The sequence below is a fragment of the Patagioenas fasciata genome, chromosome 5 (genome assembly GCF_037038585.1).
Source record: "Patagioenas fasciata isolate bPatFas1 chromosome 5, bPatFas1.hap1, whole genome shotgun sequence".
Lineage (NCBI taxonomy): Eukaryota > Metazoa > Chordata > Aves > Columbiformes > Columbidae > Patagioenas > Patagioenas fasciata.
The window spans coordinates 28,927,037-28,950,751 of record NC_092524.1 but is presented as its reverse complement, the minus strand read 5'-3'; the positions used below and the strand labels follow the sequence as shown (position 1 = coordinate 28,950,751).

Genomic DNA, 23,715 nt, shown 5'->3' with positions numbered 1-23,715 from the left:
CATGACACTTGCCTTTCTTGCTGGTAACTCCGGAGGAGAGTTGGCTTTGTCTCTGCCTCTCCTCACCTCCTGAGAAAAGGGGGTAGACAAGGGGAAAGGGAGCAGTCAGGTCTGGAAGGTCCTTTAGTCTCCAGCCAGCAGTCTGATTTCATATTGCTGGTTGGTCCAAGGAGAAGGGCTGCAGCGTGTCTGAGCTGGGGACAGGCAGGTCTCAAGGGATGGAGCAGGGGAGAGGCCTGGGTCAGCATGGAACTGATGTGCTTCTTTATGTACTCCCTCCCCATACTCTTCCACGAGGCACAGAGCAAGAAGGGAAGGATAAGAAGGGCAGAGACCATGAGAAGTCAATCCACCAATTTCAGTGGCCTTGATGGAGAAGGAAGCACCCATGGAGCTGGTGGAGACACGGGGTGGGTAGTCTTCACTCTGTCTAGCCCCAGGGGTGCCCCAGAGGCCATCTTCCAGTGGGTGTCAGGGCAGCGGGCTCCAGAGGAGCCCTATCCCTGCCTGATTGTGCAGCTTGCACCCTTTCAGCTACTCTGGGATGCTGGGGCATGCACTCAGCTGAACCCCCACAGCTTCGTAGTACCACGCTGCAGAGCCCAAAGGAAGGTGAGACGCCCTGCCCGGGGCAGGGGACACATGGGGACGTGCCCCACCGGCGTCTGACTCCCCGTGCCGGGCAGCCCCGCACCCTCCCCGTCTACGCAGGGCCCGGCGCCGGCTCAGCGCCCCCCCCCCCCCCACCCCGCCCGCTCGGGGGGGCCAGCCTGCCCCCCGGGGCCGCCCCTCCGCCGGCCGGCCGGCCTGCCTTTGTGCCTGGCCGGGGGGCAGAGGAGGAGCTTGCGAAAAGTTTTGGGCTAAAAACCCACCTTTTGCTGCCAGCCGAGCCCGACGTCAGGGGCCGCTGTGCGCTGCGCGGGAGCTCCGCACGCGGCCGCTACACAAAGGCAGCAGCTCCGCAGCGCTCCGCGCCGCGCACCGCACCGCAGGTGAGTGGGGCCCCCCCGGTGCTCGGGGCCGGACCGCTTCCCCAAGCCCCCGCGGACGACCGCGCCGCCCGCCCGACGCTACGGGGACGGGCGCCTCCGGCAAGGCGAGTGGCGACCTCCAGCTCTCTTCCGTGGGGATCTACGCTGAGGGCTTCCCGGCGGAAAAAGGGGCTTTGCCGGGGTGGGGGACATGGCCCTGGCTGGGGAGTAGCCGTAGGAAGGGCGATTTGGGCCGGGGTCCCGGCGGGCTCGCCTGCGAGGAACCAAGAAAGCTCTTGGAGGGCTGAAGGTGCAGGAGGAGGGGGTTTCGGAGGAAGGCAGGGCTCCGGGAGAGCAGGCAGGGGTTGAGGCAGTGGCCCGGAATCCTAGCAGCCCCCCGCGCCTTGGTAGACACCCCACACCGGGTCGGGGAGGGCTCAGGTGGTGGGAGATACCCCGGCAGGAGCCCGCGGAACTGCCACCGCCAGCCTCTCCAGGGGCCAGAGGTGAGGCCGGTTGGGGGGGAAGGGGCTGTACCGGGGGTCACAGCACATCATCTGCTCTGGAGAGGGAGCAGAGGGTAGAAGCGTTGGAGGGCGCTGCCTGCTCCCCTCTCTGCAGAACGCAGAGCAAAACCTTTCCCCTTGTAGCGCCTTTTCCTCGCTTTGCTCCCATCCAGTATCTCCAGCAGAGCCCTCCTGGTCATGGTAACACCTTGGCTAATGGGGAAAATCTCAGCCCCCTCTTCTGGCCGCAGGGAAATTCCCGCTGGTGGGGTGCTGGGCGCCTCAAGCCATGGGATCCACAAGTGCTGGGCTCCCAGCCCGGAGGCTGGGGAACAGCTCAGCCCACGGAGGGAGGGCAGTGGTCCTGTGCCCACCTCTGCAGGAGCCAACTGCAACTTGAGCTGAGAGGTCCTGCTGCTGGAAGAGGGGCTGGGAGGGGGCTGACAGCCTGGCAGCCACCCTGCTCCCCAGGAGAGCATTGGGGTGGTGGAGAGAGGATAGGAGCTGATATGGTGCTTGCTAGGAGAAGCACTCGCTGATGGTATTGCCTGTCCCTGAGGGATTCAGAGAGGGGTCCATCGCCGTGGTGGGTATTTGGGCTTTGCTTCAGCATCACTTGGTGATTTCTTATAGAGCTGATCCTGGGTTACTTAAACCCAGAGCAGCTAGAGAAGGGAGAGGAAGGGAAAATGGGGACTGCCATGGTGTGGCCAGGCTCCAGGCTGCCCCCCTTGTGCAGCCCATTTGTGGGAGAGACCAAGACCTTGTGAGAGCCAGTGGGGATCTGGGCAGGAGAGGAGCCAGGGTCCTGCAGGGGTATGGGAGGAGCTGGGCTGTGTGAACATGACGGAAGGCACTGGCAGCCTGACTGAGGCCAGCTCTTGTTTGACTGGTGGATAGGGGGACAAAGAAAGGGTCAGATTGTTTGGAAAACCAGTTGGAAAACTGCACTCCCTTATGAATGTTTTAGGATGAGGTTCCTGCAGACCTTGTGTGGGGGGCATGATGTGCTGAGCAGAAGTTGGGAGTGGATTCAGGAGTCCCTGGGGCTGTAGCTGTGCTGCCTCTTTCAGCCCCCTCTCCCTCCCATCCCTGTGCACACATGGGCAGAGCCCCACGGTACCCATGCCATGGGAAGTGAGGGTGAGGCAGGGGTGAGCACAGCAGTGGGAGGCTGTCTGTCTGGGCGCTCAGACACCACGACTCCAAGAGCTGAGCTGGAAGGTGCCGGGCTGGGAGGTGGGTTCAGGAAACACTCTGCAGCAAAGGATGGATGAAGTTTACAGAGCACCCAAAATCAGGAGAAAACTCTGAATATTCCAGATGCCAGGTGCTGTCCCAGACCAGCTGTTTCAGAAAATGGGGTGGGAGTGCCAGCAACTCATCTCATTCCTAACCTTGCCAATCTCTAATCCACCCATCTGGACTGAGACCTTGTCCACTTGTGAGAACAGGGCTGAGCTATGTCTTGCTCAGTAAGCTGGCTCCTAGCTGGGCTGGCCAAGGGGGCAGACAGCTCTTACCCCCTCGCCTGCGCCTTCAGCCAGCCGGGCTGTATAATTCCTTCTGACAGTTCAATACAGAGCAAAGCCGGCAGCTTCGCAGCAATGGATGCATGAAAGGTGAGTGCACTGGAGCCTGAATAATGCAGGGAGCTGCTCTCTCCAGCATGCTGCCTGAGGAGCCTGGGGGCAGGGAGCAAATGCTGACCCTGGGCTCTTCCCTTCATTGCTTTCCCCTGGGACATGCTGTGCATCCTGACCTCTCTGACCCAGTCCTGATCTCTCCGACCCAGTCCTGCCAAGCCCATCATGAAGCCAGGGCTGGCTGCTGCCCCACAGATATAGGTGTCATCCTGAAGAGCAGGGCACTGGGGGACTAGGGAAGGGGCCACCAGACTTGAGACACCAGCTCTGCACAGCTGCATTCCTGCTGGGAGCGGGAGCTGGGACCCCAGTGTTGACTGCAGAGGTCCACAGAGGCTCGTGGTGGCAGACAGAGGGAAACCATCCAAGGCCTCTGTGGTGGGGTAGGCAGGGCCCCAGGAGCTGCACCCTAGTGTGCATGCACCCTCATTGCTGACCTGCTCCCGGGCACATGCATGCAGCCCCCACCCTGCATGCACCGGTGCTGTTGTGGTGGCTGCAGCACCAGCAGTGGATGCAACACTCCTGCGCCATCTCTCCAATGAGCTCCTACACTGTGGGGACTTGGTTTTTGGTGTTTAATTCACTGGTTTAGCTCTCAGACCCCTCATGGCAGCAGGTTTGGTTTTGCTGGACTTTTTTCTTTCCTCCCTGGATTCCTCTGAAGTTGGAAAAAGGTACCACCATGGAAGCTGCACTCCCCTGGCTCTGGAGCTCGTTGGTGTGGGGCAGCTGACTGCTGGATAAAGAAACCACAGAGAAGTACGGGGGGTAGGAGCTGGGGAGCAAGACCCCTACTGCCAGCATGCAGCTCGGGGCTGCTTTGCTTTTGTGCGGGCAGGAGCAGCACAGACCCTGGTGCAGCCTGGTGCTGCGTACACCCGACTACAGGGCCTTCCCCGGCTGCTTCAGGGGCTGTGGGGATCCCTGCAGAGAGCATCGTCCGCATGCATGGCAGTGAGGGGCTGCAGGGATGGGAATGAGCTCCCAGCCCAGCAGCTCCCTGGCCAGACACACTTGCTGAGATGCACAGTTAACCTTCCTGTTGCAATTAATACACACGAGCTGATGGGTGGCAACAAGCAGGGCATGGAGGTGCACGCACACACACAGGTGCCTGTGTGCAATGGAGGCAGCTGCCATCTCACGTCTAGGCAGGCTGCCCCCAGCCCACTGTGCCCCCTCCTCGCTGCCGCATCATGCCCTGACCCCTCACCCACCTCACCCTCTTCCTCCTCCCCAGGCAGGATGCAGGTCCAGGGCCTCCTCCTCCTCCTGGCGCTGATCCTGCTGGCTGCCACCGCCGAGGCTGGCAAGAACAAGAAAGGTGAGAGTGGGGCTGGTGAGCAGCCCGGGGTGTGCTCCTGTGTTCCTGAAATGAGCACCTGCTCCCCCTTCCCTTGCAGAGAAGGTGAAGAAGGACGGCTCTGAGTGTGAGGACTGGCGCTGGGGACCCTGTGTCCCCAACAGCAAGGACTGTGGCCTGGGCTACCGTGAGGGAACTTGCAAAGACGAGAGTAAGAAGCTCAAGTGCAAGATCCCGTGCAACTGGAAGAAGAAGTTTGGAGGTGAGTGCATGGTGGTAGAGTGACTGGGGAGCACCCTGGGCTGGGTGGCTGGGGCTGGTGGCAGCACTGGGTCCTGCCTGGCTCTGACGCCAATCCCCTCTTTTGCAGCTGACTGCAAGTACAAATTTGAGAGCTGGGGGGGGTGTAGTGCTCAGACAGGTGTGAAGACTCGCTCTGGCATCCTGAAGAAAGCCCTGTACAATGCCCAGTGCGAGGAGATCGTCTATGTGACCAAGCCCTGCTCTTCCAAGATCAAGTCGAAGTCCAAAGGTCAATCCTTACCACTTCTGTCCCCAGAAGGGTCCTGCTGGGACCATGGGCAGGAGATCTCCGGGGGTAGTTTGGCCCCTTGGGGTTGGGCTTTGCTGGGGATGTGGGGGATCACCTAGGATGCTTTTCCCTCCGTGTTAGCGCATGCGACAGCCCTGAAGTCCAGCTGCTAGCTGGGCAGGATGCAAGTGCTGCTAGGAAAAACCCTGGTCCCCTCCTCAAGTCACTGCCAGCTTTGGTGGGATGGTGGTTTCCCCCTCTCCCCAGTGGGGCTGGTGCAAAGCATGGCTTTGCATGGTGGGGGGGAGGTTGCCTGCAGGGATGCGGCCCCTGTGCCCTGCCAAGCTGGCTGTGCTGGCCACATTCCTGCCACGGCAGCACCTGGGGGACTGGGCTACTGTCGGTGGACACACTAACTCTTATCTCCTGTGCTTCTTCGATACAGCAAAGAAGGGCAAGGGGAAGGACTAGAGTGGGAAGCCAGCATCCTCGTCAGCCTCTTGACACAGTGCCTATGGGGCTGGAAGCCTGCTGCAGTCAGCCCATGCTCCAGTCTTCCTCCTTCTCTCCTTCTTCCTTTCCATGACCTCCTCTTTCACTGAGATGCCTTGTTTTAATTGCTAGTGTTCTAGAGAGCAAACCCACCCACCCTGCAGGAGGGGCTGCAGCCCTCCCCGCTGCCCCTGCCCGTGCATCCCGCTTGCCTCCTCTTGGCCGCTGTCGGGATTTTCTGGGATGTGCCTGGAAAGCTAGGATGGGAACACACGTTTTTCCACCCTCTAGCACAAATGAGTTGCCTTTGGCACATCCTTTGGCAAGCCCAGGAGCCTCCCCACTCCTCTGCTGGGTACCAGTGCCAGAGGGAAGGGCTGGCTGTTGAACACTTGAGTAGCCCCATCACTTATGGCCCTTACCCATGTGAGGACTGCTTTCAGCTCGAGGGGCTTCTCCCAGCCTCCCTTCCGTCTGGGCAGGAGTTTCCTGCAGCAGCCAGGGAAAACAAAGCACCATGCCCAGGGACCACCATATCCCCCCTCCTCCATCGCTTCAAATGGTGTGTTGGTGCTGGGGCTGCAGCCTCTCTGCCTTCAATGCACCGATACCGGTGCTGGGTGGGAGCTCTCCCTTCTTTTGGAAAATGGGGTTTGTTTTCTTTTCCAATAAAAATCTTTTAAAAAAAAATAGTCTGAACCCACCTCTTACCTCCACAAGGTGCTAGTGTGCTGGAAACCCCAACAAACCCCAGCTTTGCCATCTCCAGCAGGACCAGCAGTGAAGTCACCCTGTGGCTGGCACCAGCGGCCTGGAGTGCCACACACACATGGTCCTGGAGAAGGCGCATGGGTCAGACCTCACAGCCTCTTAGCAGCATTTTGAGATGACCCCCATGCTCTCAGAAGGGGAGATGGGGCTGCCACCTGCATGCTGCAGGATGTCTCCAGAGGGTGAAACTGGGAAGGAGTGATGGAGTGATGACTCATTGACTCCTCACACCATAGCCATTGGTTTCTGGCCCGAGGTCTTTATTTGTCTCGGGGCGGGGGGGGGGGGGGTTGGGCTGTGGTTGTAGCAGTTTAAAAAAAAAAAAAAAAAGAAAAGCCCACCAGGCATTTTGGACACCGCTATGTTAGTTATCATAAAAACAGCGGCAGGACAGTCCCCACCTGGGCTGGGGCAGCCTTTCTCCAGGTTGTACAGCTTCACTCCAGCATGGGGACAGGAAGGACATATGGACACATAGTTTTCCAGTGCCAGTGTGGCTCCATCCCGTCCCTTGGCTGCATCTGGCCTTGCCTGCCAAGGCTTGCAGAGACCCGGCTTTTGGAGGGGCTGAGAAGCAGCCCCGGGGTTGTCTGGGCTGGGCACACAGGCAGGCTGGGAGGGGGCTGGAGACACTGGCTGAAGCCCGCATGCTGAGGGCTCCATCACAACACCGACAGCAGGATTACATCCATTTACAAAGCTCAGCAGCCAGCTCCTTTGGCCTCCTGGGGTGTCCCCCTGCACCTGGCGCAGGAGTGGGGCTGGGGACCACCACCATCCACTCCCACCCCCACCAGACCTCCCACACCCGCCATGTGTGGAACAGGAGCCTTCTCACGGCCCAGGTGTGACACAGGGTACATTGGCCACATTTCAACCCTCTTCCATATCCACTTCAAGACCTTCAGCTCCCCCCATCCCTCCTAAGAACAGTTACTGTCACTGTTGCTGCTGTCCACTTCTCAGGGGTCACATTTCTCTGGGGCCTTGGAGAGAAGTCCTGCACCACACCACTGCTTCCCTTTGCAGTTTTAGTTTCCATTATAGCAGGAGGCAACTGGGTTTCACACTCCTCACCCAGAAGTGAGATGCTTGGTTTGTCTGTCTGTCTGTCCAGCTGATTGCTGGTCAAGGGCAGAAAGAGCACGAAGGGGAGAGTGGAGCTGAAGCCCAGTGAAAAATTCCTCCCCAGATCTCTAGGTGAGGATCTGTGATGGCGTCTCTCAAGGGAAAGGCAGGAACTTGCCACATCTGCTGGGGCACAATCTTGACTGCCTTGGGAGGGGGCCAGCAGGACATCCCATGGGCATGCCTGAGCCAGCCTGGTCCAAAATGTCTGGCAAATGTTTGGGTCAAGTTTCTTATCATTTTTTTAATAATAAAAGGTTCAAAACCCTATTGAAAGCATCCAGCAGTAGGCTGTCTGCATGCAGACAAGCTCTGATGCTCTGGAGATGGTCAGCCAGGGGAAGAAGAGCCATCCAGTCTTATGACAAACACTGATGACATTTGACCAACCTCTCAAGAGCAGGGAAATGGAGAGGGTTCCTGGTGACCACAGTTCTTGCCTCCAGCTTTCTCACTGGCTCCCCCAAGCTAGTCCCCAGGCCCAGGGTGACTGGAAGGAGCTGCAGCCCAGAGGTGCCGTAGACCTTTGTCAGCATTGGATGAAGGGCATCATCTGCAATCACTGCACAGTCAGCACTGTTGTGAGTGGGGAACAGAGGACCTCCCCCCAGCAAAAGAGGCAAAGGGAAGGGCTTCAGTAACATTGCTGAAGTGGTCCCTGAGTATCAATTTATCTGGCTGTGCCAATGTTCCTGTACTGGCACATGAGAAGGTGCTTGAAGGTTTTCTTGAAAGTGGCATTACAGAGGGCATAGCAGGCTGGGTTGATGGTGCTGTTGACATAGCAGAGCCAGTAGCCAATGTACCACACTGTTTCAGGTACGCAGGTCTCACAGAAGGTGTTGATGAGGACCATCACATTGTATGGAGTCCATGTGAGTATGAAGGCCAACAGAATAGCAAATATGGTCCGGGTGACTTTCTTCTCCCGGGCTGCCATCTGGCGCTTCTTCCGTACTTGGCTCCTGGCAATGCTGGCAAACTTCCTGGCAACGTTGACTGGCCGACTATTGGCCAGGGAGTTGTGGTCAGAGGCTCCTGCCTTGGCTGGGACAATCTCAATGGCAGTGACGCATTCAGTCCCAGTCTGCTTGGTGACGATCTTAATCTTGGACCATTTGGAAGATGGATTCACCCGAGGGTGGGATGGGCTCTGTCCTTGCCCTGTTGGCAAAATTTCTGCTGTGGGTTTGTCTTTTGTGGTCTGGGTCATGCTGACCGTGCTGGACTCATTGGAGGTCTCCTTCTCCTCCTGATGGCCAGTGGCCTCCATCTGCGCTGAGGGTTGGTCATCCACTTTCCCATTCCTCACCTCCTGCTTCACCTCCATGGCCTTCTTGGGAGAGTTGTTGTTCTGTTTGACCAAGGGGCCCTTGAAGAAGCTGAGGGACTTGCCTTTCCTCTCTTTCCTGCTTTCAGGTTTGTGCCTCCTCACCCTGCTCCTGCTGGCCAGGGAGATGTGGATGTACAGCACTGTCATGATGACCACGGGCAGGTAGAAAGCTGCGATGGCTGTGCCGAAGGTCACTGCTGGGTTGGAGAGGAACTGGATGTAGCATTCCCTCTCAGGTACTGTCCTCTTGCCCACAATGAACTGCCAGAACAAGATGGCAGGGGCCCAGAGAATGAAGGACAATATCCATGCGGCTGCAATCATTAGGCCTGCCATCTTGGTGGTCCTCCTGGCTGGGTATGTCAGGGGCTTGGTGACACAGAAGTACCGATCAAAGCTGATGATGAGCAAGTTCATGACAGATGCATTGCTCACCACGTAGTCCAGAGCCAGCCACAGGTCACACACCACAGCCCCCAGTGGCCAGTAGCCTTTGATGATGTAGACTGTGTAGAGGTTCATGGAGAAGACCCCAATGATGAGGTCTGCACAGGCCAGGCTGAAGAGGAAGTAGTTGTTGACAGTCTGGAGCTGGCGGTTCACCTTGATGGACAGCATCACCAGGATATTTCCCACCACAGTGACAAGGCTGAGTGAGCCGGTGACTGTGGCAATGAAAACCAGCTCCACTGTTTTGTAGTTGGTGGGAGGCTGGATGGCCACCTCGGAGCGGTTGCCCAGGGTGAAGTTGTCGTAGGTCAGGTTGGCCATCTTCACCTGCCAGGGCTGAGCAGAGAGGTTGTGCACGGGGTCTGCAAGGGGAGTGGGGACAAAAAGGGAAAATATCATGTCTGCAGGCCCGTGCTGGCAGCATCTGCTGCCTTCTCAGTTTCCCAGGCCAGCGCTGCTCTTGGCTAGTGCTTTGAACTCTTACTCTACCATTACAGCCTCCTCCCAGGAGCTCTTTGAAGGCATTTTTTGTGTCCTCATTTAGCAATGGAGACCCACAGGGCTGAAGGGATAGGAGCAGCGACAGGGCTGGGAGGTGCAATGGTCCCTTCTCTGCAGGGAAAAGGACCATCTGGCAGCAGGAACACAGCCTCACTGTGCCCAGGGGGGCTGGCAGAGAGGCTGAGGGGCCGCAAGAGGAGGTGGCTGTGGGGCTGAGTGGTGATGCTCAGTGCTTGCTGCAAGAACAACATGGCACAGAGACAGTGCCATGCCCTGAGGACAAGAGTGGGTTTATGGTGTGCCCTGGGCACATCCTGCTAGCCTCCCAAAAGCACCTCCATCCCCTCCCCCCAAGAGGGGGATAACCATAGGCAGGGCACCCCACAAAGCCCCTGCCATGGCCTGCACAGCTCACCTACGTCTCTGGTGGCAAACAGCTCCTTCTGGAAGATAAAATCTGGGGCAGGGAAAACAGCAAGTTGCCCTACAGCTACAGCCCCCAAGGAATTAATACAAGTCCCACAATGTCTAATTGAGGGGCACCAGTCTTTCCAACAGAGGTGACAAAGGGGTAACACTGCTTGGAGATAGATGCAGAAAACCCAAATAAGGCTGAAAACTGGGTACTTTGTCTTGGCCCAGTTCACAGCCCAGCCCTGACAAGCATAGGAGAAGGAAGGGGTCACATGAGTGCAATCAGCCAGTGATGCTGAGAGATGCTGTCCCCTTCCACCCATCCCACATCACACTGCAGCTGCAGCCACACTGGCCATGGAGACATGTGGGGTGAATCCAGCCATCTCAGCCTGCTACATGGAATTATTTATGAAAAGCAGCAAAAATTTTGTACAGCGAACTGTCTTCATCCAAAACAAGATGCCTGTGGTTAATTCCCCAAGGTAAGAGAAGAATGGATTTTAAAAAAAAAATCAGTGGACCAAAACTGATGTGTTGAGATAAAGGGAATTTGCTGGAAGAGGAAGGAGAAGCAAAGGTGCCTGGGGAGGTGGGCTTGACAGAGGAGCTTCCCATCAGACCTGCCTCTCCTACATCACCTGGACTTCCAAAACCACTGGGCCTTCACCAGCCTCATCCTGGGTGCTGAGGGAGCCCTGACCCCACCAGCCCAGCAAGGGCAACATCTCCAGTAGCTCCAGCCAAGTGGGGGTCCTGCTGGGCTGCCCACCCAGCCCCACAGGCACTGCCAGTAGCCTATGGGAGCCAGAGTGGCACAGCAGGAGTGCTTGGCACAGCACATCTCTGCAAGCTGCCTTGGGTAACAGTGCTGACGTCAAACACATAGGACTCCTGAAATTGATTTTACTAAATATATAAACACCCCATTAACATGCTCCTCCCTAAAACAGGGTTGGGCAGGCTTTGGGATCAATTTGTGTTTCTAAAGTCTTTAAAAAATCTGCTCTTGCCTTTCGTTTGTGGTGAGGGTAGGATGTTTGTACCACCAGCAAACATCCAAGGTTTTAATGTAACTGCTTTTTAAAGAGATGCAGGTGTGACAAAATGGAAGCATGGCTGCTGAGATGCTGGAGCTGGGTTACCAATGCAGCCATTAAGGCAGCTCCTGCATTAGCAAGGCTACAGCTGCGAGAGGCGCTGGGGTTGTCTAACACACACAGGGGAAAGCAAGTGGGTGAGGGACAGAGAAATACTTCAGTACCATTATCCTGTGAGACCTGGCCTATGAAAACAAAGTGCTTTGAAAAGAAAGCAACACCTTTTGCTAAGTACTACATGTTAAATAACAATGGGGTGAGGAAGCTTGGCAGCACTGCCCAGCTTTTCACCAAGCTGCATGCGCAAGGGGTGCACCGAGGGAGAGGAAAAGAGGTTTCTGCTGCCATCCCTCCTGGGCACCCAGCCAGGGATGCAAGGAGAGGTGATAAGTGTTTAAAATGGCTTAGAAATATATAATCCCAGCAGTCTGGGGGCTGGTTTCAGTACAATTCAAATGAGTTTTAAATGCTTCACTTTGGTGAGATGGGGAGAATTAGCTGCCATTCTTGTGATAGCTAATCAAACTGATCAGACAAGCTAGCAATCAACCAGACATCTACCCCAGCTCTTCCAGGAAGAATTTGAAAATGTTGAAAAGAAACCTTTCTTTCATCTCTGCTAAAATGAGGGTTTCAGTTTTTTCCTTTTAGTTTATGAACCAGCGTCCCCTTCTAACTCTAATAAATTAGTAATCGGCCTTGACAAAGGATTGTATTCTCATTTGCCCGAAGTAAGGAAAGTCCATCTCGTCCCACTCCACAGAACCGCTTGTACAGGTCACAAGCGATGAGGAGGAGAGCAGCACAGCCCCACTCGCGTGTCCTTGGATGCCACCCAGAGGTCATGCTGGAAACTGGTGTACTGGGGCAGAGGCAGCCTCAGATTGAAGGACTTGAACGTGTGTTGTGAAAATGAGCCCTCAGTAAAGGGCAAAAATAAAGCAGTCTCCGGTTTGAGAGCAGGAAGGAGACGGAGAATGGTTAAGGTGTGAAGGCACAAGACACACAACGACATGTTCCAGACAGAAGATGTGTGCAGCACTCACCCTCGTCTCACACACCCTGGCTGTTCTCTGCTGTTTCCCAGCTGTCCAGCCTGTCTTCTTTCCCCATTTTCTGCTCTCTCCATCCTGCTGGCTTGCTCTTCTGCCCAGGACATCCCATCTGAGCTTGCCAGGACAGCCCAGCGCTGCCTTCGACACTTTGAGCAGGGCAAGCAGCTCAGCCCAGAGCTGGGAGCAGGCCAAAGATGCTATGAATTTGCCAGGTCTCACAGCAGCTGACCAAGCCATGTGTCATGCCTGCATAGGCACTGGGGACAGATCCTGCCATTTGCCTTTGAGTTGCTTTGCCAGTCCCCCTCAGGGTGAACTTGCCTTGCTCTGCCCTGGGGGACTCCCCTTTCACAGCAGCAGCTCCAGCCTGCTCAGGCTGGTTTCCCCAGCTGCCCACTGGGATTGAGGGCACCTGAGCTGTGTGGGGAGGGTCTGAGTGGAGGCACAACCTTCGGGCAACCCTGGCTCTGCCTGCGCGTCAGGATGTGCCCAAGGATGGAGGGAGCACACAGGAGAGTTGCAGTGCCATGATGGACTCATTGGTGTGACGCCAGCTCCACTCTCATGCCAGACACATCACTGCCTCTGACACTGTGTAGTTCCCCAGACACCAAGGGACCTCTCCAGACCCTGGAATCTCACCACAAAATGCCTCCCCCATCCCCCCAATGCCCATCTCTCTCCTCCTGCACCTCCAGCAGCACATTTCTCCTCTCTCTGCCCTCATGCCTCGCATCCCACATTGTTCTCCTTGTCCTCATCTTCCTCTGCCTCACAGCTCCCTGCTGGCACTGCAGCCAGGGATGAGACACAGCCTTAGCAAAGCCCTGAGGACACTTCAAAAGAGCTCCTGGGACTGATGCCCCTACCTGCAACACCAGCTGGCTTTTCTCCCTGCACATGTTGTGCCTTGTCTGCCATGCTCAGTGGGTGCTCTCCCAGACCTGCTCTCACCAGTCAGCTACAGCAAACTCTATCATCAGCCTCCTCCCTCTCTAAGACTCCTGGCAGTGATTTACAGCTGATTTTCTCCTCTCTGTCAAAGCCATGAGGAGCCTTTTGGTCTAAGAGCAATAGCACCTTTTGGTCTAAGAGTTTTAGTGGCCCCTGCAGCACCCAGCAAGTGTGTCCTCAAAGCAGGGAAGGCTTTCCCTTCCCACCCACCATGTTGGATGTTGTGAATGAAGACATGAAGCACACCAGCAGTCACAGACCCAAGCAGATAAGGTTGTAATTTGGTTGGGGGTCCATGTTTTTTGGGCAGTGCTTGGCACAGCAGGGTCCCCATCATTGTCGGAGATCATGGGTGCCACTACTGTTGGGTGAGGAGACAACTCCAGAGCAAAGCCAGTCCTGCCCACCCCTCTGCAATGACATCTGAGGCTACAGGGGAGAGCTCCTGCTATTTCCTTGCTGCATACCTTGTGTGTCCCTCTGGCAAAGCTTCCCACATGTCAGCTCCTGCAAAGTGCCTTGCAGCCTGTCACCAGATGGCAAAGTAGAAAGTCCTGTTCTGGACTGAGGATGACCCAAAAAGTCTGCACTGGATAGAAGCAGGAGCTGTATCGGGTGTAGTTAGTGACCAAGCACTCAACCTGTGTGGGACGGAGGGCCTCACTCCCTATTGCCCTCCCTGTTCCCCTGCGCATGGCAGGAGCTGGCCAACCTCCCCACCAGTGCAGCAAAGGAAGCGGGAGAGGCTGGTATTTATGCACACCCACATGATGGTGGCACATGGAGCTGTGGGATAAGCTCCTAGAGCAAGGAGCTGTACTGCCCCAGTGTCCCCTGCCTCTGCTCGCTGTACTGCACAGCCTCCTTCGGCCCCTTCACAGCCCCTGTCCCTCATGCCACTGCCAGCTGCCCCCTCCCTGCTCCATCACTGCCTCCATCCTAGCCCCATCCTCAGGGCTGGGGGAGCAAAGGCAGGGGGACAGAGGTGGATTGAAATGAGGTGTCTGGGAACAAGCAGGGCCACGCATGCACCCAGCACACTCCGCAAGCATCGCCACCAGAAATCAAGCCCTGCGTTCACACACCTGTCAGGGGAGGATGCTGTTCATAGGGGAAAGGCAGGATTTAGATAGAGAAACTTCCCCAGAGGCTTCCAAGTGTGAGCTGCTCCCAGAGGAGACAGGATTTTGCTCTGCATAGGTGCAATCAACCCTTCGGAGGAACAGCAAAGCTGAAGAGACCCCAGGCTCAGGGGGCTCCCACCCCAGCAGGGATGGGGTGGCCATGGCTGCCAGCTCCTGGCAGGGTGCACCATGCTGGGCTCCAGGCACTGCCTGAGTCCAGAAGGGAGGGAAGCTGGGCCCCTCCACCATGGCAGCATGCCAGGGAAAGGCAAACACCACTGCCCACTCCAGCTGGGCACACAGGGCTCCAACCAGGGCACATCAGCTCCAGCATCACCATGTGAAGGAGCCTGGCTAGGCCTCCCAGCCCTGTTACTGGTCCCCTGTTTGTCTTGGCCTTCCTAAAAGCGCCAAGAGGGTGAAACAATCTTAATGGGATTAGTTCCATCACGTCAAACTGCCGATGTGACGCAGGGCTGGGCAGTTAGTGCAGCCACACCAGCGTCCTGGGAGGAGGAAGGGAGTGAGGGAAAGAAGATGGGAGGGTTAGAAAATGCTGAACAGATACTTGCGTTTAAGGTTCGTGCCTGTCTGTGACACGAAGGGAAGGGGTGACACTCCACGGAGGGGTGACAGTTTGTGGTGCTAATTACGTTATCTAATAGCCATTAATTAGTTCCTGAGTCATGCCACCAGTTTACATCTAGTGAGGGATTGTTCTGGTTGACAGATTCACAGCCCTTGAAGAGTGTGAAAATAGAGCTCCTAGATAGCAGGAACAGGCACCTTAGAAATACAATGTATGGGGAGAGAATCAGGGGGAGGCTGTGCCTGGCAGGGGCATTAGCCTGTGTTTGCACCATCGGGAAGGGCTGGTGTCAGACTGCTCCTGTGCCTCTGCATCAGGAGTGAAGGCAACAAGCCAACCAAGAAGACAGAGAGGAGCTTGAGGGGCCAGCAGGATTTGTTGCATTAAGATGGCAGGGCTCCCTCTGCCCTCCTGGCTCCAGCTGGCAGTTGCAGTGGCACAGTGAGGGTCGATGGGCCCCTCAAGTCCTTATCCCACTCCAGAAGAGATCTGAGCCATTGTGCTAGAGGAATTGCTCCTTGCCAGTAATCTACGGGGCTGATCTGGGCATCTTATTTTTCCTTTGAATAATTTATTCTTCTTTTTCCTCTGCTATTCAACTGCTTCTTGTGAGACAAAGCATATTCCTCTGTCCCCACAAGCTGGGAGTCTCTGATGGCTTTTCCTGGAACCACCAGAGAAGCAGTGAGGTCAGCAGCACAGGAGCCCCCAGCCTTCAGGGGAAAGTGAGGGGGGCTGGAGAATCTCCCCTTCACTCAGCGTGTGTTTGTGCATTGGCTTTTGAAAAATCCCTGTGACTGGGGCCGGAGGGGAGTGTTGCAGTCACCTGACCTGACCACCTGTGCTGAGCAACCCAGGAGCTACCCTGCCTTCACCACTGCTTGTAACCAGGTGGTTGTCACTGGATTTCAAAGCAAAACTAAAGCACCCTATCCAAGGCAACATGCACCCAGCCATGAGAAGCTCTCGCAGGTCAGAGCTGTGAATTACAAGTTGCCCACCTAAGTAGTGCCCAGCCCAGCACACTCACCAGCATCCCACAGCTGGCACAGCTGCATCCCCCGACCCAAGCTGATCCTCCAGTGCTTGCCTGTAACCCTAAAGTGCCCCATTTCATACACAGCTCATAAGGGGCCACACACCATCTACCCCCAGCATTACCAGGCAAGAAGCAAATTGGTGAGAAAGTGGGTTTAAGTGGTCAAAAGTCACTCCTATAAATAACCTTCTAGCTCACTGGCTGCTCTGACAATTAATTAATCATCTGTCACCCAATTAGTAGGCCCAATAAATAATCTATCAGTGGAATGTTAATTAGTGAGTGTGCCCAGCAAATGCCATGCAACCCAACCCCAGCCTTAACCCGCTGTGCCCAGCCCATGGCTCTTGGGCACTGGCGGTTCCCCAGCAGCTCTTGCACCAACTCCAGTGGGTGACATCATGATGGGAGAAGGTTCACTGTAGAGACATCCTGCAGTGGGGCCAGAGGGCTTGTCATGCCTTCCCTCCTGTGCCCTCTGCCTTGGGCCTCTCAGGGCTGTAGCTCTGGGTTGGCAGCAGAGCTCAGCCCATGCCCGTGAGCAGGGAAGGTGCTTGGCTTTCAGCTGAGCCTGGGACAGAGCCTCACTTCTCCCTCCAATCTACTGCATTAATGCTCTCTGCCTCAGAGAGATGCTCACGTTCTTTCATATCCCTGGGCTGAAGCTTTAATAAGACTCGGCTGTTTAAAGGCAGTGCAACAGAAATAACCATGCTGGAGCTACAGGTCCTGCTGCCGGGAAGGGCTTTGAGCTCAGCTGGCAGAGAGATGAAGGACGGCGATTTTGGATCACAGCAACAAGTGGCTGCCTGAATGAGCTGGAGGAAGGACTGGGGGGAAGAGTTGTTGCAAGACCCCAGATCTGGTTGCTTAGAAAAGCAGCTCTCCCTGCCCCAGGGACAAGGACAGATCTTGCCTGGGGACAGCTAACGGGGAGCCCATTGCAGGGAACCCACTCACTCTGTCACTGCCCCACACTGTTGTCCATGCCAGCTACCCATCCAGGGTGCCGGCCCACCCCATTCCCCCCAGGAGCCAGGGCTGGCACCGGGCAAGGGGGGCTGACCCCCATGCAGAGAGCTGCAGCACTCTGCACCCACCCTACTTGCCCCCTTGGGTCCCCACAGGCCACGAGCTGGGGATGTGGCTCAGGCAAAGCACCAAATGTGAGCTGGCAGGGGCTGCTGATTCCACGAGATTGCATCTCATCAGGGGTGAGAGTCTTCCCAGAAGGGAGGTGCAGCAGTCTGCTGGGTGCTGGGCTCTTGTGGAGAGCTCCAGCCAGGAGATACCCTTCAGTCAGACCAGCTGGGAAAGACCCTCTCTCCTTCCCCACCTCTTCCCAGGGATGACTTGGCAGCTCTGGGCAATCCTTGCCTTCCCAGTGGTACTGAAGGATTTTGATCAGATGCTTCTCTCCTGAGCTCTGCACAGGTGGAGAAGGCTCCAGGAGCACTGGGTGGCTACAGGTGGCAGTGGAGGATCCCAGATCAAGCGGGGGGGATAGATGGATGCTTGAGTCTGTGCATTAGGGATGCAGTGTTTGCCCCAGGCAGAGCAGAGCTGTTAGGAGTGTGGGAGGGGGACACAGACTTCTCTGTAAACAACTCACCCTGGGAAAGCACCAAGGTGCTCATCTGAAATTTTAAAGAGTGAGCAATAGGAACCAGAGCCCCTTGCTCCATGGAGCAGGGCGAGGCTCTGTGTGGCTTTGAAAGGACAAGTAAGCCAGCTATGTAACGAGTAAGAGAAAAGAGTTGATGCCCTGAGCTAAGGGCAGAAAATTGGGCAAGAGCAAGGGCACGTGCTGGGTGAATGTGAAAGAAGAGAGCCCTAGTCCTGGGGACAGGCAGCAGAGGGGAATCTCTGGGGTGCTAACAAAATAGGAAACTGGAAACATTAGACTCCTACTTGGCCACAAGATCTGCCGAAGGGTTCAGTGTGGGAGGTGACACCTGAGCAAGGGGATAGAGTGAAGGACAGGAGACAGAGCAGGAGGTGTGCAGGGAAGCCCAGGGCATGGGCAGGCAGCACATGAGGCATGGGGGGCCAGGGGAGCAGAGCAGGTAGGAAACTCCTGTCCATGGTAATAAAAGAGGAGGAGAGGGAAGAAGAGGAAGGGGGTGGGAATAGCTTCAGTCTGCCAGGGTGGGATTACAAATCTCCCCCACAGAAAAGCCCTAAGAAACACTTCAGAGAGGGCAAGACTTTGCACAGGAACACTGCCTGCAAATCTCTCCCTGTTGCTTTCCCTGGAGGTTCCCGCTAGTCAAGTGGGAGACATCTTCCACTCAGACAGCCCAGCTCTGCCTAGAAGTCATCTCACTGCAGAATGGTGGTCCCCAGCCTGTCATGGCCCTACACCAATGTCACAGGCAGCACCCATCAATTGCCTGTGGCTGCACATGGCAGCAGAAAGTTTAATTAGTCAGGCACCACTTATGAGCCATGGTGGGTGACCTGAGCTTTGCCAATGACCTCCAGAAAACAGTGCTAGATGCTGCTCCTAAGTGCTGCAGGAAGGCAGACCCAAGCCCAGGCAACTCACGCCTGTTGTCAGGCAAAGGCTAATGCCAGTAGGGTTTCACTCCTCTCTGGACACACGCACGCACGTTTTTGGCTTTAATGGGACTGCACATGATATAACTGCCAGCAGAGCAGGGATCCAAACTACCCCAGAGACACTAGAGACAGTGAGATGCAGGGTATGCTCCTCCCCTTCTCAGTCATGCAAAGATTCCACAAGGACGCCTGCCCCTCCTCTGCCATGCTGCCTGTGGTGGAACCTCGCTAACATCAACATTGGGAGGGTTTGCGAGCAAGGGGTCATGGAAGCGAGGCGCCACGCATGCCTCTAGAGAGCTGCCCTGTGACCTGGAGCGGACGCCGGGACATCATGTTTGCAGAGTGATGTTTTCAGACCTCGGCGTTGCACAATGGGAGCTTTGAGTTTCCCACAGATGAATCAATCTAATTCTGCTTAAGGAGCCTAAAGATGTTAACCCATTAACTAGCCAACACAAACCAACTCTGCCGTGAGCCTTAAACCTCTGGACAATGTTTCACCCAGCGCCTGATGCCAGCCCACGCTGTGCTTTGAGCCAGCCTGCAAGGTGCTCTAAAATGCATTAGATTTAATAGCAGTTGTGGTAGCAGAGGAGCTACTTCTCTGGCTGGCTTTCTTGGATAGAGTGCAGCCAGCCTCAATAGCTTGGTACCACGTTAAAAGCTCCGGCCGAACCCGCTACATCTGAGGAGCTCCGTGGTTTACACTGAGTCGTGCCTTTAAAGGACAAACTTCCCGGCTGTGGCTCTTCCTGTGCCAGCTGACCTAGGATGAAACTCCTCTGTGAGGCTCTTGAGGACAAACACACAGCCCCTGTGGTTTCCCACAGCCCTGCCCAGCCCTTTCTGAGTCACGGAACCAGCGCCCCAAGTGGGTGCAGGTCCTCTGTACTGGCACGTCTCAGCCTGCCTAGTGCTGGGGCAGGGAGGAACAGGAAGGGACCAGTGGGACATTGGCATCTCTGCCACTGCCACATGCACCAAGTGGGGCACGGGATGCACAAGAACAATGGGGACACAGAATCACAGTGAGACAGGAAGGTCAGTGTCACTCCCATGGCTCTGATTTCCAGGACCACCAGCAATGGATTTGGGGATTATCAGAGAAAGGAGAATCTGTGCTGGTAGCTGGTGCATTTGGAGGCTTGGACAGGTTGGTGAAGCTAATTTTCTCAGCAAACTTACATTTTACAAGATGTAAACACAGCCCTTGTTGGAGTTTCTCTTCTGTATAGAGCAGTCGTGGGTTGAAGGCACATCTGGAGGGCCTCAGGAGCAGCTGTGGGGCAAAGGCATGAGCAGCCATGCCCAGCATGTGAGGGATCAGGGTGGGGAACATCTCCAGCAGAACCTCAGTCGCCAATGCCCACTGTGCTGGGAGACTCAAAGGCTGAAGGCTAGGTCAAATGACAGTGTCCTGGTGCAGCAAGACCTGCTCATCTATCCACAGGGAAGGTGGGGTGGGTGTCAACAAGCACACAGGTTGTGGATGCCTAGGTGTCTGTCAGGGGCAGAAGGAGGCTGATTGTGCATCTGCCGCTAAAACCCTGATGGGTTTTAGCATCAAGGAGGAAGATCTCTAAGCAAGACACCCTGCTCCTGCATCAGTAGGTAGCTGCCCCACTGCAGCCTCATCAACAAAATACTGACATAGCATACAAAACTGCCCAGAGAGCACTTGCCTCAGATTAATTTGTCCAGGAAATGCCTAACTCCTTGAAATTTCAGCAAATTAATGTATCAAGGCCACCACACTTCTGCACTTGCCTATGAGTTAAACAAGGGCCACCCCTTAACTTCCTCATCACCTGGCCTGCTGGGGCCCTGGACAGAAAAGTCTTCCTAGAAACTGGCGGCTGTTTTCTAACTGGTTGCCCGAATCCCTCAGAAGAGCGATGGCCTTGGCATGGCTCCAAATGTGGGCTTGAAGAGGCTTCAACATTTCCCAGGTGCTGAGGATGTCCCCGCCACCAGCAGCATCTGGTACACTCATGGTGGGTGTTGGTGTTCAGGTGGGCTAAGGATCAGTCAGTGGTGGGATGCTGGGAGAGGGATGAGGAAAACAGAGAAAGTAGATGGGAATGATCTGGTTCAAGCTTCCACTTCTTGGCTGCGCCAGGTCCTGCACCCTCACATCTCCATGAAACACATACCCTTTAAATATGCAGTTTTAGAGCCAGCCTGGAATGGATGTTAAAGTGCAAAGCAAACCTCCTCCTGTGGCTTACTGGAGAGCAACAAGGGCATAGCCCCATGTCAGATTGAGAAGAGACTGGCTCAAGGACAACACCTCCTTCTCCAAAAGATGCCCATCAAAGTCCTGATGTAGCCTGCCAAGGAGAAGGGGTCAGCTTGTGCACATGAAACTCTTGCTGCACACACATGCATGACAAAAGAGGAGCTGCATTTGTGCAGAAAGCAGCAGCCCCTTGCAAACAGCCTCCATTTCCCTCTCCTCTTGCTATTGCTCTCCCCGCTGTCTTTGCAGGGCTGCATCTGCCACCTCGGCTGGGCGCTCACCAGCTCTCCTCATCTCTGTGGATGCTGCTGTCTGGGGCCTGGCAGGGCAGGCAGAGAAGAGCTCCACAGTGAAGGTGGCTAGGGATGGCTCTGCATCAGCCAGTCATCCTGCTCTCACTATTTTTTTTCCCAGTTTGTGTGTGTGGGTTTTTTTTGTTTTGTTTTGTTTTTTGTTGTTTTGTTGTTGTTGTTGTTGTTGTTGGTTTTTTTTAGAGATATTTGTCACTTAAATTTAAAAACAAACCAAAACCAACAAAAATCTAACCATGACAAAACCTGATATCAATAGGATCCTCATGGGGACAGTTTAAAGAGAAAAACCATGCTCCTTCTGCGAACTTAGAGTAATTGGATCACAGTATTAATTAATCATTTCAGTTCATTTCTCTTCTGTGAAAGAAAACAGACTGACCACTGAGACGGGTATGCCCCTTCTGTGAATAAACCAACTGCTTTTACCAGTTGCTCTCCTCCTCGTCCTCCTCCTCCCCCCAGCTTTCCTGCTGCCCACTCACTGGGTCACTCCCGGTGCCGCTTCCACTCAGTCTGGCAGACCTGGGAACCTGCTGCTGGCTCTGAACAAGGGCACACGGGCTTGGCTCCTGCAGGAAGCAGCGGCTGGCTGCACACAGGGACACCACCAGATACCTGCTCCCATCCGCACCTTCCACACCCAGCAGCCTGTCTGAGGAGCGAATTGGGGATGGGTCAGTACTTCCTAGGATCCCTGTACAGGTGAAGTCTCCCACTTGAATGCCCTGCTGGGATGCCTCACAGGAGCCTAGTCTGGGCTGGAGAGGAGCAGCAGGTGCTCAGATCACAGAAGTCAAGGTATTTGGAAGCAGTAGGTGATGCCCAGCAGTAGGGACAGCGAAAAGCATCTTGCTGTCACCTGTGATTTCAATGTGAGCATTGTCACTGGTGATGTTTCACCAAAAACCTGGGCTCTAGAACGCTGGCATCTGCGTAATTTGATAGACAGTGCCAGCATCCACAAACTACCCCTCTGGGTGGGTACCAGCAGGATGAGCTGGGGAATTCATCCTTCGAGTAGTGGCAGGAGAAGCCGAGCCATCCTCAGAGATCACTCAGGGCACCTATGACAAAGCAGGGAGCCTTCAAATGCCCAAGCAGAGCCATCAGCTTTGCCAGCTGCCAGCAGGGCACAGAGGAATGCTAGCTGTTCCTCAGGTGGGAAAGTATCTTCCTAGCCTTGGTCTTTGAAAAAGACCAGCTGGAAAATGCAGTCACAGCACAGTCAGAGGGGTTTCAAACAGGACAGAAGAGAACTCAGCATTGCTTTGATTTAAAGGAAGTGAGGGGAGGGAGGATGATAATAATTGTTCCCTGATTTGAAGCCAATGCCATTATTTTGGGAGAATTTGAAGCCAATGCCATTATTCTTGTCCACTATGGATGGGGCAGCTCTGCCATTACCACTGAGGAGGGCGCAGCTGGAACAGCGAGGGATAACGGGGAGATGGGAACCCCCCTTGGGAGGGAGGGGGCAAGATCGGTCCCCCTTGCAACACCCAGCCCAACAAAGGGCTCTGTTGGGAGGTGGTGGGACGTCTGCCTAGTCATGTCCTGGGAGGTGTCTACAATGGTCAGAGGGTTTTTATTCAGTGTGGGAAAAAAGTATCCAAAAGATAGAGAACCTTGTCCTGGCTGCTTTTGTTGGAATATAGAGGGAAGCAAAGAAAACATGCAGGTAGTTTCCTGCCCAGAAAACAAACCTCCTTCCAAGAGGAGACAACAGGGAAGCAAATAACCCTCACCCTGGGTTCCCCAGTGTGGGGGTGCCTGCCCCTGGGGATGCAGGCTGCTCATATGCCCGTGGCGGGGTACCGACAGGGCCAGTTCCCAGGTGATCAGAGGGACCCGATGTGCCTTGGACCACGGATCCCGGGGAGCGGTATTGGTTTGGGTGGGAACAGGGAAGGGAGGTGCCAGACCTCGTCCCGGTGTCCTGGCAGGGTTGCAGCCCTGCACGACTCCACACACCCCGGGGTGGTGAACCAATGCAGAGGTCCCGGCCCGCGGGGCACGCCCGGGGCTCTCGGAGCAACACGGGAGTGCGGGAAAGTTGGTGGAGAGAGACCATCCCATTCCTGGGGCGACCTGGTGCTACATCCCTCAGGGGTGCGCACCCCTCCTCCCCATGCACCTTCAAGCCATGCTGCCCCCCACCCCCGCAGGGACTCTCCGGGGGGGCCCGCGGGGTGCCCCGCCCCGTGCACACGCAGCCCCCGAACAGCGACTCACCGGGCAGCCCCCAGGGCGCGCCGCCGCCCGCCGCCGAGCGGTTCTCAGCCGCCATGGTGCAGCGCCGAGCCCGCCGCCGCTGAGCCGGGGACTCCGGCTCGCATGGCCCCGGCCGGCTCCCGGCTCCCGGCGGCGTCGTGCGCGGTGGAGGGGCGGGGAGGGGCGGGGGGAAGGGAGGGCCCGGCGCCACCGGCTCCTCTCGGTCCTCCCCCCGCCCCCTCTCTCTTCCGCTCCCAGATGTGCCTCCCCCAGATGTGCGCTCCTCTGCCCTCCGCAAAGGCTCACCAGGGCGAGAGCGAGGGGACCACGACTTCAGGGAGCTGTGGGCAAGCCCCACGCTGCTGTTGCCCCCCCTTTCTCACCCCTAGATGTGGCTCCCCGTCCCCGCCACCCAGATGATTTGGGGGTCGGTACCGGACAGGTGCGGGTCCCCCGCCGGGCCGGCGGGAGCGCT

The 23,715-nt window shown here is 56.0% G+C and overlaps 2 protein-coding genes across 4 annotated transcripts; one reads left to right on the top strand and one right to left on the bottom strand.

The window, feature by feature from the left end:
* The first annotated feature begins 799 nt into the window (after positions 1 to 799).
* MDK (midkine) lies at positions 800 to 5,610 on the top strand. Of its 3 annotated transcripts, XM_065838497.2 has the most exons (6): positions 800 to 992; positions 3,051 to 3,099; positions 4,367 to 4,450; positions 4,530 to 4,691; positions 4,800 to 4,961; positions 5,407 to 5,610. In XM_065838497.2, exons 2-6 carry the CDS (start codon positions 3,093 to 3,095, stop codon positions 5,430 to 5,432), a joined length of 441 nt encoding a protein of 146 aa, XP_065694569.1. In that variant the 5' UTR covers positions 800 to 992; positions 3,051 to 3,092; the 3' UTR covers positions 5,433 to 5,610. The 3 variants fall into 3 exon arrangements, with proteins under 3 accessions (XP_065694569.1, XP_065694570.1, XP_065694571.1); XM_065838498.2 differs by lacking the exon at positions 3,051 to 3,099 and having other exon boundaries at positions 860 to 992; XM_065838499.2 differs by lacking the exon at positions 3,051 to 3,099 and having other exon boundaries at positions 869 to 992; positions 4,371 to 4,450.
* A 900-nt stretch (positions 5,611 to 6,510) lies between these two features.
* CHRM4 (cholinergic receptor muscarinic 4) lies at positions 6,511 to 23,390 on the bottom strand. Its single transcript, XM_065838491.2, has 2 exons — positions 23,262 to 23,390; positions 6,511 to 9,497 (listed from the first exon to the last, which is right to left on the bottom strand). The coding sequence occupies exons 1-2, from the start codon at positions 23,314 to 23,316 to the stop codon at positions 8,023 to 8,025; spliced, it is 1,530 nt and encodes a 509-aa protein (XP_065694563.1). The 5' UTR covers positions 23,317 to 23,390; the 3' UTR covers positions 6,511 to 8,022.
* Positions 23,391 to 23,715: the final 325 nt, after the last annotated feature.